At 37.2% G+C, this 18,903-nt stretch overlaps 1 protein-coding gene across 4 annotated transcripts in view; it reads left to right on the forward strand.

Annotated features, from left to right (window-relative positions):
• Window positions 1–18,903, forward strand: part of NPHP3 (nephrocystin 3) — a 55,412-nt gene that overhangs the window by 30,247 nt on the left and 6,262 nt on the right. For 3 of the 4 annotated variants that reach the window (XM_022582506.2, XM_022582505.2, XM_089911143.1), the window contains exons 18-26: window positions 1,541–1,635; window positions 2,216–2,338; window positions 10,961–11,150; window positions 11,303–11,544; window positions 12,537–12,612; window positions 13,827–13,954; window positions 14,838–15,078; window positions 17,900–18,025; window positions 18,612–18,727. In XM_022582506.2, coding sequence (XP_022438214.2) covers window positions 1,541–1,635; window positions 2,216–2,338; window positions 10,961–11,150; window positions 11,303–11,544; window positions 12,537–12,612; window positions 13,827–13,954; window positions 14,838–15,078; window positions 17,900–18,025; window positions 18,612–18,727 — 1,337 coding nt within the window. Of the gene's footprint in view, window positions 1–1,540; window positions 1,636–2,215; window positions 2,339–10,960; window positions 11,151–11,302; window positions 11,545–12,536; window positions 12,613–13,826; window positions 13,955–14,837; window positions 15,079–17,879; window positions 18,026–18,611; window positions 18,728–18,903 lie in introns of those variants that run through there. The other variant, XM_089911144.1, reaches the window with a different exon arrangement.

The raw sequence follows: 18,903 nt of genomic DNA on the forward strand, positions 1-18,903 counted from the left end.
CATCAATGGACAGATCTTTGAGACAGAAAATCAATAAGGCAACAGAGATCCTAAATGATTCAATAGAACAGTTAGACTTAATTGATATTTTCAAGACATTACATCCCAAATAAAGCAGAATACACATTCTTTTCAAGTGCACATGGAACATTCTGTAGGATTGACCACATACTAGGGCACAAAACAAGTCTCAACAAATTTAAAAGTATAGAAATTATTTCAAGCATCTTTTCTGACCACAAATGTCATGAAACTAGAAATCAACCACAGAAAAATAAATGAGAAAAAAAAAATTACATGGAGACTAAGCAACATACTACTGAAAAACCAGTGGGTCAATGATGAAATCAAAGAAGAAATTTAAAAACACCTTGAGGCAAATGACAATGAAAACACAACCATACAAAATCTATGGGATGCAGCAAAAGCAGTTCTTAGAGGGAAGTTCATAGAGATAAGAAAAATCTCAAATAAACAACCTAACCCACCACATAAAAGAATTAGAAATAGAACAAACAAAACCTAAAGTCAGCAGAAGGAAGGAGATAATAAAGATCAGAGAGGAAATAAATAAAATCGAGATTTAAAAAACAATAGAAAAAATCAATAATACCAAGAACTGGTTCTTTGAAAGGGTAAACAAAATTGACAAACATCGGGACTTCCCTGGTGGCACAGTGGTTAAGAATCCACCTGCCAATGCAGGGGACACAGGTTCAAGCCCTAGTCTGGGGAGATCCCACATGCCACAGAGCAACTAAGCCCCTGTGCCACAGTGACTGAGCCTTCACTCTAGAGCCCATGAGCCACAACTACTGAGCCCGCACACCACAACTACTGAAGCCTGTGCACCTAGAACCCGTGCTCTGCAACAAGAGAAGGCACTGCAATGAGAAGCCCACACACTGCCACGAAGAGTAGCCCCCACTCACCACAACTAGAGAAAGCCCGCGTGCAGCAACAAACACCCAATGCAGCCAAAAATAAAACTAAATAAATAAATTTAAAACATCGGCAAACCTCTGGCCAGAGTCACCAAGAAGAAAAGAGAGAAGACCCAAATGAAACAAGAAATAGGAGAAATCACAACAGATACCACAGAAATACCAATATAATTCTTATCATCTGCAATGCCATGGTTGATTTATACATGTAAACAAATGTAAATGAAGTCTTTCACTTGAGTATGCTGTGTTATATATGCAGGTGTGGAATGTTTGTAATTTCACAGGCTTATCTTTCTCCTTTATTGTATATCACTTAAATATAATTTGCTCTTTTTAGTACTTTTGCATAACACATTTCAGATTTTTAATGTATTCACCAGAAGTTTGAATTGAATTATATTTTGAGTTCTTACAGGAATTCTCATGTCAGTTTATCGCATAAATATATACCAAATTTTAAAGTATTCTAATGCTCTTTCTATTATACAACTATAAAATTGAAATAATTATAAATTTCTTTTTACAAATTCATTGTTAGATTGTACAGTGACTTACAGAAAATAGACTGTAATGTTTTTTCTTTTTCTCCATAGGCTTGGGAAACAGTGAGACTAGAGTACATGGAAGGTCCCACCATTATTTCTTCATATAGGCAAAAGCTAACCAACTATTTCACCATGCAGCTAAGGTATTATAAATGTCCATGTTGTTTTTCTGTAGCTTCTGCAACACGCTCTACCTCTGTGTCCTTATTTCTCTTTCTTGTGTAACTTAATGTATAAAAATGTCCTTATTATTTTAAAAGGTTAAGTCCTCTCCTATTCTGTTAATGCCAAAAGAACAAAAGATGATTATGTAAGTCAGTCTTTTAATATTATGCTGAAGATTTAAACTTAAGTGGTCTCAATGCAGGATCATTTTATTATTTTTATTTTATTCTAGTTAAATAGTTTAAATAGTTTAAAAATATGTGTGTGTCTGTTTATACCTGTGTGTGTATATTTGTGTCTTTTTATGTTTTTTTTAATAGTTCAATTTTAGGAAAATAAACTTTAGAGTTTGGTCAGTGGTCCTGAATATCACTTTGTTTTCATAGTTAGATTGGTCAAGTTTCTGATTTTGACCTAGCTTTCTCAGCATTAGATTATACTCAGAGTCAGAGATATATCTCAGATGTCTCTCTCCTCCTTTAGCATTTGTCTGTAGTCTTTTAAAGTGATCTAATTGTAGCAATGTATTATTGAATGTTGTCCCTTCTCTTCTAATAGTCAGGACCGAGTGACTTGGAGGAGTGCAGATGAACTGCCTTGGCTATTCCAGCAGCAGGGAAGTAAACAGAAGCTACACGATTGCCTTCTTAACCTCTTTGTGTCTCAAAACCTCTATAAAAGGTAAGAAACTTATTTGTAGGACACCTTTTCCCAGAAAAACAGATTTAAACAGTTGTTCAGTGTAACAAAGAAAAATGGCATTCTTCATTTAAAAATTAGTCCAGTTTCAGTGGTAACTGAAGTATAAAACGGTGTGGGAGAAATTTTAATACAGTTTGCAAATTGCCACAACATCTACTTTTTCCAAGAGGTAAACAAGAAAGATAGAGTATTGCACTTTTAATAAAATCAGACCTGGAATACTCTTGAGATAGCTTTGTATCTTAATCTTTCACTGAAGCAGGTTTAAATCCAGACCACCCAGAGAGGCGGTTCATGATGTCTGCCTCTCAGGATATTCAGATATTTCAAAGTATAGCCTTCAAAACAGACTCTGGGCTCTACAGAGAATCTGACTAGTGTCAGAATTTAAAGAAAGGATTACCCTTTTTCATAAATGTCTTTTTTTTTTAAGTTTTTATTTTGTCTTTTTGGCTGTGCCCTATGGCATGTGAGATCTTATTTCCCCTACTAGGGATTGAACCCTTGCCCACTGCGGTGGAAGCACTGAGTCTTAACCACTGGACGACCAGGGAAGTCCTTCGTAACTGTCTTATTGTCTCTCCTCGTGTGTTTGAATTTGCCTCTGGCAGAACCACCTTTTTCTGAGACAAACTTCTGATCTCTAAGCCCTACGAGGGTGTTTTTCTGTCTCACGTGGAAATTTACTCACTTCTCATAATTTATTTATTTTTTTTTTTTTATTTTATTTACATCTTTATTGGAGTATAATTGGTTTAAAATGGTGTGTCAGTTTCTGCTTTATAACAAAGTGAATCAGTTATACATATACATATGTTCCCATATCTCTTCCCTCTTGTGTCTCCCTCCCTCCCACCCTCCCTATCCCACCCCTCTAGGTGGTCACAAAGCACCGAGCTGATCTCCCTGTGCTATGCAGCTGCTTCCCACTAGCTATCTATTTTACGTTTGGTAGTGTATATACGTCCATACCACTCTCTCACTTTGTCACAGCTTACCCTTCCCCCTCCCCATATCCTCAAGTCCATTCCCTAGAAGGTCTGTCTCTTTAGTCCTGTCTTACCCCTAGGTTCTTCATGACATTTTTTTCCCCTTAAATTCCATATATATGTATTAGCATACGGTATTTGTCTTTCTCTTTCTGACTTACTTCACTCTGTATGACAGGCTCTAGGTCCATCCACCTCATTATAAATAGCTCAATTTCGTTTCTTTATATGGCTGAGTAATATTCCATTGTATATATGTGCCACATCTTCTTTATCCATTCATCCGATGATGGGCACTTAGGTTGTTTCCATTTCCTGGGTATTGTAAATAGAGCTGCAATGAACATTTTGGTACATGACTCTTTTTGAATTACAGTTTTCTCAGGGTATATGCCCAGTAATGGGATTGCTGGGTCATATGGTAGTTCTATTTGTAGTTTTTTAAGGAACCTCCATAATGTTCTCCATAGTGGCTATACCAATTCACATTCCCACCAGCAGTGCAAGAGTATTCCCTTTTCTCCAAACCCTCTCCAGCACTTATTGTTTCTAGATTTTTTGATGATAGCCATTCTGACCGGTATGAGATGATATCTCATTGTAGTTTTGATTTGCATTTCTCTAATGATTAATGATGTTGAGCATTCTTTCATGTGTTTGTTGGCAGTCTGTATATCTTCTCTGGAGAAATGTCTATTTAGGTCTTCTGCCCATTTTCGGATTGGTTTGTTTGTTTTTTTGTTATTGAGCCGCATGAGCTGCTTGTAAATTTTGGAGATTAATCCTTTGTCAGTTGCTTCATTTGCAAATATTTTCTCCCATTCTCAGGGTTGTCTTTTGCTCTTGTTTATGGTTTCCTTTGCTGTGCAAAAGCTTTGAAGTTTCATTAGGTCCCATTTGCTTAGTTTTGTTTTTATTTCCATTTCTCTAGGAGGTGAGTCAAAAAGGATCTTGCTGTGATTTATGTCACAGAGTGTTCTGACTATGTTTTCCTCTAAGAGTTTGATAGTTTCTGGCCTTACATTTAGGTCTTTAATCCATTTTGAGCTTATTTTTATGTATGGTGTTAGGGAGTGATCTAATCTTATACTTTTACATGTACCTCTCCAGTTTTCCCAGCACCACTTATTGAAGAGGCTGTCCTTTCTCCACTGTACATTCCTGCCTCCTTTATCAAAGATAAGGTGACCATATGTGCGTGGGTTTATCTCTGGGCTTTCTATCCTGTTCCATTGATCTGTCTTTCCGTTTTTATGCCAGTACCATACTGTCTTGATTACTGTATCTTTGTAGTATAGTCTGAAGTCAGGGAGCCTGATTCCTCCAGCTCCGTTTTTCGTTCTCAAGATTGCTTTGGCTATTCGGGGTCTTTTGTGTTTCCATACAAATTGTGAAATTTTTTGTTCTAGTTCTGTGAAAAATGCCGGTGGTAGTTTGATAGGGATTGCATTGAATCTGTAAATTGCTTTCGGTAGTAGACTCATTTTCACAATGTTGATTCTTCCAATCCAAGAACATGGTATATCTCTCCATCTATTTGTATCATTTTTAATTTCTTTCATCAGTGTTTTATAATTTTCTGCATACAGGTCTTTTGTCTCCTTAGGTAGGTTTATCCCTAGATACTTTATTCTTTTTGTTGCAGTGGTAAATGGGAGTGTTTTCTTGCTTTCACTTTCAGATTTTTCATCATTAGTGTATAGGAATGCAAGAGATTTCTGTGCATTAATTTTGTATTCTGCTAGTTTACCAAATTCATTGATTAGCTCTAGTAGTTTTCTGGTAGCATCTTTAGGATTCTCTATGTATAGTGTCATGTCATCTGAAAACAGTGACAGCTTTACTGCTTCTTTTCTGATTTGGATTCCTTTTATTTCCTTTTCTTCTCTGATTGCTGTGGCTAAAACTTCCAAAACTATGTTGAATAAGAGTGGTGAGAGTGGGCAACCTTGTCTTGTTCCTGATCTTAGTGGAAATGCTTTCAGTTTTTCACCATTGAGGATGATGTTGGCTGTGGGCTTGTCATATATGGCCTTTATTATGTTGAGGAAAGTTCCCTCTATGCCTACTTTCTGCAGGGTTTTTATCATAAATGGGTGTTGAATTTTGTCAAAAGCTTTCTCTGCATCTATTGAGATGATCATATGGTTTTTCTCCTTCAATTTGTTAATATGGTGTATCACATTGATTGATTTGCGTATAGTGAAAAATCCTTGCATTCCTGGAATAAACCCCACTTGATCATGGTGTATGATCCTTTTAATGTGCTGTTGGATTCTGTTGCTAGTATTTTGTTGAGGCTTTTTGCATCTATGTTCATCAGTGATATTCGCCTGTAGTTTTCTTTCTTTGTGACATCCTTGTCTGGTTTTGGTATCAAGGTGATGGTGGCCTCGTAGAATGAGTTTGGGAGTGTTCCTCCCTCTGCTATATTTTGGAAGAGTTTGAGAAGGTTAGGTGTTAGCTCTTCTCTAAATGTTTGATAGAATTCGCCTGTGAAGCCATCTGGTCCTGGGCTTTTGTTTGTTGGAAGATTTTTAATCACAGTTTCAATTTCAGTGCTTGTGATTGGTCTGTTCATATTTTGTATTTCTTCCTGATTCAGTCTTGGCAGTTTGTGCATTTCTAAGAATTTGTCCATTTCTTCCAGGCTGTCCTCTTTATTGGCATAGAGTTGCTTGTAGTAATCTCTCATGATCTTTTTTATTTCTGCAGTGTCAATTGTTACTTCTCCTTTTTCATTTCTAATTCTGTTGATTTGAGTCTTCTCCCTTTTTTTCTTGATGAGTTGGGCTAATGGTTTATCAATTTTGTTTATCTTCTCAAAGAACCAGCTTTGAGTTTTATTGATCTTTGCTATCATTTCCTTCATTTCTTTTTCATTTATTTCTGTTCTGATTTTTATGATTTCTTTCCTTCTGCTAACTTTGGGGTATTTTTGTTCTTCTTTCTCTAATTGCTTTAGGTGCAAGGTTAGGTTGTTTATTCGAGATGTTCCCTGTTTCTTAAGGTAGGATTGTATTGCTATAAACTTCCCTCTTAGAACTGCTTTTGCTGCATCCCATAGATTTTGGGTCGTCGTGTCTCCATTGTCATTTGTTTCTAGGTATTTTTTAATTTCCTCTTTGATTTCTTCAGTGATCACTTCGTTATTAAGTAGTGTATTGCTTTGCCTCTATGTGTTTGTATTTTTTACAGATCTTTTCCTGTAATTGATATCTGGTCTCATAGCGTTGTGGTCTGAAAAGATACTTGACACAATTTTAATTTTCTTAAATTTACCAAGGCTTGACTTGTGACCCAAGATATGATCTATCCTGGAGAATGTTCCATGAGTACTTGAGAAAAATGTGTATTCTGTTGTTTTTGGATGGAGTGTCCTATAAATATCAATTAAGTCCATCTTGTTTAATGTATCATTTAAAGCTTGTGTTTCCTTATTTATTTTCATTTTGGGTGATCTGTCCATTGGTGAAAGTGGGGTGTTAAAGTCCCCTACTATGAATGTGTTAATGTCGATTTCCCATTTTATGGCTGTTAGTATTTGCCTTATGTATTGAGGTGCTCCTATGTTGGGTGCATAAATACTTACAATTGTTATATCTTCTTCTTGGATTGATCCCTTGATCATTATGTAGTGTCCTTCTTTGTCTCTTCTAATAGTCTTTATTTTAAAGTCTATTTTGTCTGATATGAGGACTGCTACTCCAGCTTTCTTTTGGTTTGGATTTGCATGGAATATCTTTTTCCAACCCCTTACTTTCAGTCTGTATGTGTCTCTAGGTCTGAAGTAGGTCTCTTGTAGGCCACATATATATGGGTCTTGTTTTTGTATCCATTCAGCCAATCTGTGTCTTTTGGTGGGAGCATTTAGTCCATTTACATTTAAGGTAATTATCAGTATGTATGTTCCTATTCCCATTTAATTAATTGTTTTGCGATCATTATTGTAGGTCTTTTCCGTCTCTTGTGTTTCTTGCCTAGAGAAGTTCCTGTAGCATTTGCTGTAAAGCTGGTTTGGTGGTGCTGAACTCTCTCAGCTTTTGCTTGTCTGTTAAGGTTTTAATTTCTCCATCAAATCTGAATGACATCCTTGCTGGGTAGAGTAATCTTCGTTGCAGGTTTTTCCCCTTCATCACTTTCAATATGTCCTGCCAGTCCCTTCTGGCTTGCAGAGTTTCTGCTGAAACATCAGCTGTTAACCTTATGGGGATTCCCTTTTGTGTTATTTCTTGTTTTTCCCTTGCTGCTTTTAATATGTTTTCTTTGTATTTAATTTTTGACAGTTTGATTAGTATGTGTCTTGGCGTATTTCTCCTTGTATTTATCCTGTATGGGACTCTCTGTGCTTCCTGGACTTGATTAACTATTTCCTTTCCCACATTAGGGAAGTTTTCAACTATAATCTCTTCAAATATTTTCTCAGTCCCTTTCTTTTTCTCTTCTTCTTCTGGAACCCCAATAATTCGAATGTTGATGCCTTTAGTATTGTCCCAGAAGTCTCTGAGACTGTCCTCAGTTCTTTTCATTCTTTATTCTGCTCTGCAGTAGTTATTTCCACTATTTTATCTTCCAGGTCACTTATCCATTCTTCTGCCTCAGTTATTCTGCTGTTGATCCCATCTATAGTATTTTTAATTTCATTTATTGTGTTCATCGTTGCTTGTTTCATCTTTAGTTCTCTTAGGTACTTGTTAAATGTTTCTTGCGTTTTGTCTATTCTATTTCCAAGATTTTGGATCATCTTTGCTATCATTATGCTGAATTCTTTTTCAGGTAGACTGCCTATTTCCTCTTCATTTGTTAGGTCTGGTGCATTTTTATCTTGCTCCTTCATCTGTTGTGTGTTTTTCTGTCTTCTCATTTTGCTTATCTTACTGTGTTTGGGGTCTCCTTTTTGCAGGCTGCAGGTTCGTAGTTCCCGTTGTTTTTGGTGTCCGTCCCCAGTGGCTAAGGTTGGTTCAGTGGGTTGTGTAGGCTTCCTGGCGGAGGGGACTAGTGCCTGTGTTCTGGTGGATGAGGCTGGATCTTGTCTTTCTGGTGGGCAGGTCCACGTCTGGTGTTGTGTTTTGGGGTGTCTGTGGAGTTATTATGATTTTAGGCAGCCTCTCTGCTAATGGGTGGGGTTGTGTTCCTGTCTTGCTGGTTGTTTGGCATAGGGTGTCCAGCACTGTAGCTTGCTGGTCGTTGAGTGAAGCTGGGTGCTGGTGTTGAGATGGAGATATCTGGGAGATTTTCACCGTTTGATATTATGTGGAGCTGGGAGGTCTCTTGTGGACCAGTGTCCTGAAGTTGGCTCTCCCACCTCAGAGGCACAGCACTGACTCCTGGCTGCAGCACCAAGAGCCTTTCATCCACACCACTCAGAATAAAAGGGAGAAAAAGAAGAGTGAAAGAAAGAAAGAGAGAGAGAGAGAGAGAGAGGGAGGGAGGGAGGGAGGGAAAGAGAGAGAGAAAGAAAGAAAGAAAAACGAGCGAGGGAAGGAGGGAAGGAAGAAAGAAAGAAAGAAGATAAAATAAAGATAAAATAACAAAGTAATTAAAATAAAAAATAATTATTAAGAAAAAAAATTTTTTCAAAGAAAGAAAAAGCAAAAAAATGGACGGATAGAACCCTAGGACAAATGGTGGAAGCAAAGCTATAGACAAAATCTCACACAGAAACATACACATACACACTCACAAAAAGAGGAAAAGGGGAAATAATAATATATCTTGCTATCAAAGTCCACCTCCTTAATTTGGGATGATTCGTTGTCTATTCATGTATTCCACAGATGCAGGGTACATCAAGTTGATTGTGGAGCTTTAATCCGCTGCTTCTGAGGCTGCTGGGAGAGATTTCCCTTTCTCTTCTTTGTTCTCACAGCTCCAGGGGCTCAATTTTGGATTTGGCCCCGTCTCTGCGTGTAAGTCACCGGAGGGCGTCTGTTCTTCGCTCAGAAAGGACGGGGTTAAAGGAGCAGCTGCTTCGGGGACTCTGGCTCACTCAGGCCGTGGGGAGGGAGGGGTACGGAGTGCGGGGCGAGCCTGCGGCGGCAGAGGCCATCGTGATGTTGCACCAGCCTGAGGCACGACGTGCGTTCTCCCGGGGAAGTTGTCCCTGGATCCCGGGACTCTGGCAGTGGCGGGCTGCACAGGCTCCCCGGAAGGGGGTTGTGGATAGTGACCTGTGCTCGCACACAGGCTTCTTGGTGTCGGCAGCAGCAGCCTTAGCGTCTCATATCCGTCTCTGGGGTCCGCGATGTTAGCCACGGCTCACGCCCGTCTCTGGAGCTCCTTTAAGCAGCGCTCTTAATCTCCTCTCCTCGCACACCAGGAAACATAGAGGGAAGAAAAAGTCTCTTGCCTCTTCGGCAGGTCCAGACTTTTCCCAGACTCCCTCCCGGCTAGCCGTGGAGCACTCACCCCCTGCAGGCTGTGTTCACGCCGCCAACCCCAGTCCTCTCCCTGCGCTCCGACCGAAGCCCGAGCCTCAGCTCCCAGCCCTGCCCGCCCCGGCTGGTGAGCACACCAGCCTCTCGGTCTGGTGAGTGCCGGTCGGCACCGATTCTCTGTGCAGGAATCTCTCCGCTTTGCCCCCCGCACCCCTGTTGCTGTGCTCTACTCCTTGGCTCCGAAGATTTCCCCCTCCGCCACCTGCAGTGTCCGCCCACGAAGGGGCTTCCTAGTTTGTGGAACCTTTCCTCCTTCACAGCTCCCTCCCACTGGTGCAGGTCCCGTCCCTATCATTTTGTCTTTGTTTATTCTCTTTTCTTTTGCCCTATCCAGGTACATGGGGACTTTCTTGCCTTTGCGGACGTCTGAGGACTTCTGCCAGCGTTCAGTAGGTGTTCTGTAGGAGTTGTTCCACGTGTAGATGTATTTCTGGTGTATCTGTGGGGAGGAAGGTGATCTCCGCGTCTTACTCTTCCGCCATCTTCCCCTCGTACCCACTTCTCATAATTTAGATGCATAATCTGTTTTACTTCTTAGTGAACTCTCTCAGATTTCTTTGTTTCACCTTATAGATTATTTCTGATCTCATCCTAGCTTTTCATGATTTCATTTGAAACCAGATTCATCCTTTAGTTTACCATCTCTCCCATCCTTCTTAATACCATCAATAGATGAATAAGCTTACTTTTATCATTCAATTCCTTGATGAAAATACAAAGCAGATATTCTGACAGTTTGCCTGTGTTTCATTAGTCTTCTGTTCTGATTTCTATCATTTAAAATAATTTTGGGGTGAACTCAGCTGTTGACTGCGTATCATGAAATGTCTAAACAGGGTTATGATAGGTTTCCATTGGTGAGTAACCATAATGATATTAATGGTAACAGCCAACACTATGGAGTACTTGCTACAGGCCATAATCTCCTTACAGTAACACCTGAGGCAGGTGGTGTCGGTGTGCCTCTTCTGCAGATGAGGATGATGAGGTGTAAGAGAGCACACAGCTAGGCTGCTGTGGACTCAGATGGCAGTTCCAGTCTACACCCTTACTTCACTACACTGGACTAGCCTACTAATAAACTATCGATAGCTTGATATGAATTATGGCATCTTCACTCAATAGTGGGGTTTAAAGTTTCTTTTTCATTAAATTACTGTTATTTGTTGCAACAGAGGACACTTTGCTGAGTTGCTGAGTTACTGGCAGTTTGTTGGCAAAGACAAAAGCGCGATGGCAGCAGAATACTTTGATTCATTGAAGCAGTATGAGAAAAACTGTGAAGGCGAGGAGAGCATGATTTGCTTAGCTGACCTTTATGAAACCCTGGGGCGATTTCTCAAGGATCTAGGCCTTCTCAGTCAGGTAACTTCAACAGGGAGTTAGAGACCTTGTGGGTTTTCATGTTTACTCTTCTCTCCTTCCTAGGAGTTAATGCAGCTTTTATTTGTTGTGCTAATCAGATCTTACAGCATTTCACTCACTTTAATTGGCCTTTAACCTTTTTCTTCCCCCAGGCTGTGGTGCCTTTGCAGAGGTCTCTAGAAATTAGAGAAACAGCTTTAGATCCAGATCACCCACAAGTAGCTCAGTCCCTCCACCAACTAGCGAGTGTGTACGTGCAGTGGAAGAAGTTTGGCAATGCTGAACAGCTATATAAACAGGCATTGGAAATCTCAGAAAATGCCTATGGTGCGGACCATCCACATATTGCTCGCGAACTTGAAGCACTTGCAACTTTGTACCAGAAACAAAATAAGTAAGATTTCAATTGGTAATTCTCTGGTTTTATGACAGGGAGTTACAGCTCTTAATGTACTTATGTGGGAGGCTTTGTTTTGTGGCTGTGTATTTTTCCATATCCCATATTTTCCTTATATTCTTTCGAATCCACCATGTTCAAATATTATTCTTGGTCTGGGGGGTGAACAAAATATTAGAACTACAAGATTCATCTCTATTTCAAGATGTGCAAAGGATAGAGCATGGACTTTGGAGTCATATAGTTAGGTTTGAAACCGGGCTTCTTCGCTAACTCTGTAATATTGAGTGTACTACTAATACAGGGGACAGCAAACTGTCCCCCACATGCCAAGTCCAGAAGGTCCCCTGTTTGGGACGTAGAGTTGTAGTGTAACACAGCCACATTTTTTCCTTTACATACTGTCTGTGGTCGCTTCCATGCTTCAACAGCAGTTTTGTATTTGCAACAGAGACCACGGGACCCACAAAGCCTGAAAATGTTTACTATCTAGCCTTTTACAGAAGTTTGCTGATCCCTAGTATAATAATCCCTCCGAATGATATCTCTTCCTCTATGTGAAATCATTTGTTTTGCTCAGTCAGAAATGATACATATTGGAATTTTTTCTTTTAACTTCTAGAAGTATTGTTTCACACAGATTTTGTGTGATTTTCACATTTCTGATTGACAAAAAAATAACCTGTGTGGAAGCTGATATAGCAAACTAAAGTTTTGGATTTTCATTTAGTTAGATCACCCTTTAGAGATTCAAAATGAGTTCAATCAGTTAAAAACAGTTAAATGTCAGCTACTTGGAGGACTAGATTTGTTTTGTTAGATTTTGTTTTATGAAAGTTTTTGTTAAAGATTTTTAATTCCATATGACTATCACTTCTAGAAATAATGCTGTATTTAGCCAAAAAAACTTTACACTGGTGGTTTCATTTCACTGAAGTATGACACTTTGGACATATGTTTCTTTCGTTTGACTTTTTTTTTTTTTTAAGATATGAACAAGCTGAACATTTTAGAAAAAAATCTTTTAAAATTCGTCAGAAAGCTACAAGGAGAAAAGGCAACTTGGTAATGCAGATTTCTTTTGTGTTGTGTTTTGAACAAAAAGGAATTAGAACATCTCTGAATATCATAATGTAGATGCATAAACCTCACATATTTAAGAACTTTAGATTTTAAAGTGACTTCTACAGAAGTACTGATTAACATTTTCGTATTTATAATACACGTTTAAATATTAGTATCACTGAGAAGTACAAATTAGTAGACTTTTAAAAAGTGGAACTATGTATTGTGGTAATAGTTTTACACTACATACGTATCATCATGTTTTACACTTTAAACTTACACAATATTATATGTCAATTATATCAATAAATCTGGGGATTTTTTTTAATTTTTAAAAAGTAGAACTATTCAGTTAATTTAAAGTTAATTAAGATTTTAGAAGATGGACTTAAAAGCTGTATCAATTCTTTAAAGGGTTGGAAAACAGAATAAAAAAAAATTAGTAAACACTTTATGTTAGATTCAAATGCCAAGAAATTATTACCCTTGAGTGCAAAAAATTTTTCATTTATCTAAGCTGCTAGTAAAATTTAAATATAGCATATTTGTTTGTTTTAACTTAAAATGCTATGTGCAATTTTTTAAATTGAAATATATTTGACATCTAACATTGTGTAAATTTAAGATGTACAACATGCTTATCTGATGCATTTATATATTGTAATATGATTATTACCATAGCGTTAGCTAACACCTCTATCACATCACATAATTATCATTTCTTTTTTGTGGTGGGAATAATTAAGATCTAGTCTCTTAGCAAGTTTGATGATTTTAATACAGTATTTTTGCTTGTATTCGCTATGCTGTACATTTGAGCTCCAGGACTTATTTGTCTTCTAGTTGCAAGTGCTATTTGCAATTTTAAGTACCCGATATTTAAATGTTTAGTAATAGGGTTAATAAATATATGCATGTTAATTGTTTCCTAATCTTTTTGAAGCACTTTGGGATTCAGTTCATTTTGCTAAAATAATCTCATAATTATTTTCACAAAATAGTTTTTTAATGAATTTAAGAATGTGATGCTACATGGAAGTATATATATTTTCATAAATCATTAGATTAATTCAGTATGATACTTAAAGTAATTGTAATCTACTTTAAAGGGAAAAAAAAGGAGAGAGGATTTTTTCAGAACCCTAGTATATTGCTTCAGAATCAAAGATTGCACTTACTTGGTGATTGTTGTGAATTTCTTGTGTTTGCTGCAGTATGGATTTGCCCTTTTACGTAGACGGGCTCTACAGTTAGAAGAGCTCACGTTAGGTAAGGATACACCTGACAATGCTCGGACCCTCAATGAACTGGGTGTGCTCTACTATCTTCAGAACAACCTGGAGTGAGTACCATGGTGTTAATAATGAAAACAGGTATCCATTTTGTCTCTTAGATACAAAGCTGTTTTACATTTCTGTCAAGCTAAGCTAGAAAAAATTGATAGAAACCATGCCAAATTTCATGTATGATATGTTATGAACATGGCCACACTTAACAAGGACCATGACATTTTCTCTACTGTTTCCTTTCACATTGTTTCTTTAGTAACTAAAAAGTTATTCTCTAGCTTCCCTAGTATGTTTTATATGTTTATGAAAAGTGAGTTTGTGTAGATATTGTACATAAGATCTCACATAAGAACAAACTTGGGACTAAAGAATGTAGATGGCTGCTATTTTTATTCTTCAGTTTATTTGAGCATAAAGACTCACAAAGGCATTAATATTTATGACAACGAGGTGTTTTTGGACTTCTTTGTATGTCAGAAAAATAAAACAAATTTGACACTTTGGATACCAGAAAAACACAACAATATTTAGCCCACTTCACAAAGGGTTCTTTTATTAAAAATTATTTAGTACTACAAAGGGAGAAAGAAAGAATACCAAAATGTTTTGAGTTTGGCCTAGTAATTTTTAAAGATAAAAAAATTTGTTTTGGAAACTATTTATGGGTTTGTCTTTTAGAAGTGAAGTGGAGAATTGAGACAATCGTCCAGATACTTTAGGCTTTCACACTATCAGGAAAGCATTTTTAGTTTTTGGAAAAGGGCAGGAAGAGATGAGGGGGTGGGAAAGAGGGGGAGAGGATTTTGAGCTGAATCCTTCATTTTAACTATCTTGGATTTAAGAATAAAAGTTCTTCAGTTCTCCACCTAACTATGGCTAGGGATTCTCACTTCTAGAGAATAAATTGTTTAAACCATTTGTGGCTTTTTTTCATAGAACAGCTGACCAGTTTCTGAAGCGTTCCTTGGAGATGAGGGAGCGAGTTCTAGGACCAGATCACCCTGACTGTGCCCAGTCTTTGAATAATCTGGCGGCTCTATGCAATGAAAAGAAACAGTATGATAAAGCAGAAGAACTTTATGAAAGAGCCTTAGACATTCGGAGACGAGCATTAGCTCCTGATCACCCTTCTTTGGCTTATACAGTGAAGCATCTTGCAGTCTTGTATAAGAAAATGGTAAGTAATCCTTGGCATGCCTACATGTGTTTTATAATATACCAATTAAGCCATAATTGCTATTAGCAAAATTTATCTTCTGATGGATAGACTATTCCTATGAGCTTTTAAATCATAGTGATTTAATTTTTAAACAAGTAGCTGAGTAGAACATTTAAAAATATTACTTCATCAAAGACACAAACAGATGGAGAGATATACCATGTACTTGAATGGGAAGAATCAATATTGTGAAAATGACTATACTATCCAAAGCAATCTACAGATTCAATGCAATCCCTATCAAATTACCAATGGCATTTTTCACAGAATTAGAACAAAAAATTTTACAATTTGTATGGAGACACAAAGGACCCCGAATAACCAAAGCAATCTTGAGAAAGAAAACCAGAGCTGGAGAAATAAGGCTCCCTGACTTCAGACTATACTACAAAGCTACAGTAATCAGGACAGTATGACACTGGCACAAAAACAGACATATAGATCAATGGAACAGAATAGAAAACGCAGAGATAAACGCACACACCTTTGGTCACCTAATCTATGAAAAAGGAGGCAAGAATATACAATGGAGAAAAGACAGCCTCTTCAATAAGTGGTGCTGGGAAAACTGGACAGCTACATGTAAAAGAATGAAATTAGAACACTCCCTTACACCATACACAAAAAGAAACTCAAAATGGATTAAACACCTAAATGTAAGGCCAGACACTATCAAACTCTTAGAGGAAAACATAGAACATTCTTTGACATAAATCGCAGTAAGATCTTTTATGATCCACCTCCTAGATTAATGAAAATAAAAACAAAAATAAGCAAATGGGACCTGATTAAACTTAAAAGCTTTTGCACAGCAAAGGAAACCATTAAAAAACAAAAAGACAACCCTCAGAATGGGAGAAAATATTTGCAAACAAAGCAAATGACAAGGGATTAATCTCCAAAATATACAGATAGCTCATGCAGCTCAATAACAAAAAAACAAACAACCCAATCCAAAAATGGACAGAAGACCTAAATAGACATTTCTCCAAAGACATACAGATGGCCAACAAACACATGAAAAGATGCTCAACATCACTAAGTATTAGGGAAATGCATATCAAAACTACAATGAGGCATCACCTCACACAGGTCAGAATGGCCATCATCAAAAAATCTACAAACAACAAATGCTGGAGAGGGTATGGAGAAAAGAGAACCCTCTTGCACTGTTGGTGGGAATGTAAATTGATACAGCCACTATGGAGAACAGTATGGAGGTTCCTTAAAAAACTAAAAAGACAACTACCATATGACCCAGCAATCCCACTCCTGGGCATATCTCCAGAGCAAACCATAATTCTAAAGGAGGTATGCACCCCAATGTTCATTGCAGCACTATTTACAATAGCCAGGACACAGAAGTAACCTAAATGCCCATCGACAGAGGAATGGGTAAAGAAGATGTGGTACATATATACAATGGAATATTACTCAGCCATAAAAAGGAATGAAATAGTGCCATTTGTAGAGATATGGATGGACCTAGAGATTGTCATACAGAGTGAAGTAAGTTGGAAAGAGAAAAATAAATATCGTATAATACCGCTTTTATGTGGAATCTAGAAAAATGGTACAGATGAACTTACTGGCAAAGCAGAAATAGAGGCACAGATGTAGAGAATAAACTTATGGTTACCAAGCGGGGAAGGGGAGGGTGGGACAAATTGGGAGATTGGGATTGACATATATACACTACTATGTATAAAATAGGTAACTAATGAGAACCTACTGTTCAGCAGCACAGGGAACCCTACTCAGTGATCTGTGGTGACCTAAATGGGAAGGAAGTCTAAAAAAGAGGGGATATATGTATATGTATAACTGATTCACTTTGCTGTACAGCAGAAACTAACACAACATTGTAAAGCAATTATACTCCAATAAAAATTAATTTTAAAAAATAAATAAAAATATTATTTCAGACTTAACTGGCTTAGTTTTTAAAAATACATTCTAAATACAAATGCATTTGTCAGCACTCTAATTAGAACTTATTCTTCTATTACATTTCAGAAGTTCTAAAATTCAACCAGGATTAGGTTTGCTGTATTAAGCTACCAGAAACATAACGAGTCACCCAAATGTTAGGGCTGAAGGAGGAGTCTCTTGTAGCTGGTTAAATGACCATTTTAATTTCATTCTTTCTTTTCTTTGCTTGCAATTAAATGTAACCATTCTTTACCATAGGGTTCTAGCCTGAGTGATATTTGGAGTGTTTATAGCTGTTCTCAAAAAAAAAAAAAAAAAAAAAAGGGAAGAAAGAGAAGCAGAGAAGTCTGCTTTCATTTAGCACAGTTACAGAGTTAGACTGTATTTAGACTTTGTTTGTGGGAACCTTGCTGGTCCTCCTGGTACTGAAGTTGATGTTTTAGTGTGAAGGATCCATAGTTGCTATTTCTGCCTAACTTTCAAGTAAAAAAGAAAGAATAATCTGGAAAGGATTTGGTGGAAAACAAGTTCTTATTTTGATGCTATCTCTAAATTATGTACAGTAGCAAACATACTTTTTACTTCATCAGAAATAGTAATAATGGATGATCCTAAAGGACTTTCTGAGTTATCAAAGAAAATGTTTTCATATTCAGTGTAGCTGTACTTACATGTTCTATTTGATGTCAGTTATCTATAAACTTAACCATTAAACTGGGAGGAAATGCTTCTGAACTTTTTTCCTCAAAATTACTTTTTCATAGAAAATTGTATTTATGGAACAAGCTCTGATCAGAAAGTATTTATTGCTTTAATATTTTTGTTAGATTTCACTTTTGTTTTTTAGGGGAAGCTTGACAAAGCTGTACCTTTGTATGAGCTGGCTGTTGAAATCCGGCAGAAATCCTTTGGCCCAAAGCACCCTAGTGTAGCTACTGCCTTGGTGAACTTAGCTGTTCTTTATAGCCAAATGGTAAGTTCCCACACTGTAATTCTTTTTAAGTGAATGGTTTTAACATACGAAATATAGGTAAACATGTATTAGATCTGGCACAGTAAAAATAATTAAAGGACATTTAGGTTATCTACTAATGTTCCCTTTAATACTTGAGAAATTATTGAAGTTATATTTGTAAGATAGTCCCTTCCTCTTAGTGTAAAACACTGAGTGTTTAGTTCATTGCATAGGCTTAGTTTTTTTAAATTCTGGAGACTCCCTACATCTCTATATGTAATATTGTTCTTAAGCTCTATCATTTGCCTGTGATGAGTGAAAAACAGGTATGGTACCCTGTGAGCAAAAACAGGTTTGTGCTTATATAATTGGATTAATGTCATTGGTTACCAAGCCGAGTCTAAAACTGAAGTTTCTGACTTTTTATTATACTGCTTCTCCCATTATTATTCCTAAATTAATCTGTTTATCCACATCTTATAGGAGGATATTAACTTTTTAAAAGTGCTTATTAACCCAAGTAGGTCAGCTTAGTCTAGAATACCTTAACAGTAATTTCAGAAACGCAGTGTGTTCAAGTGACCATTGTTTCTTTTTTAATAAGAAAAAACACATTGAGGCCTTGCCGTTATATGAAAGAGCATTAAAGATTTATGAGGACAGCCTGGGTCGGATGCATCCTCGAGTTGGAGAAACATTAAAAAATTTAGCTGTGCTTAGGTAAGAATTTTTCACTTTCCTCATGCAGCCAAAACCCCTTTTAAAACATCTTTGATTCATCATAGAGCACCACAAAATATTTATTGCTGATATGCTTTCTCTTGTAGTGGGAGGGGTTGTTTGGGGTTGATCTATATACTTCAAGAGATACTGAAGTAATATCCAGAGTGGAATGA

The sequence above is a fragment of the Delphinapterus leucas genome, chromosome 4 (assembly GCF_059928025.1).
Source record: "Delphinapterus leucas isolate spDelLeu-1000000601 "Yukka" chromosome 4, BTC_Dleu_Yukka2, whole genome shotgun sequence".
In the NCBI taxonomy this organism is placed as follows: Eukaryota; Metazoa; Chordata; class Mammalia; order Artiodactyla; family Monodontidae; genus Delphinapterus; species Delphinapterus leucas.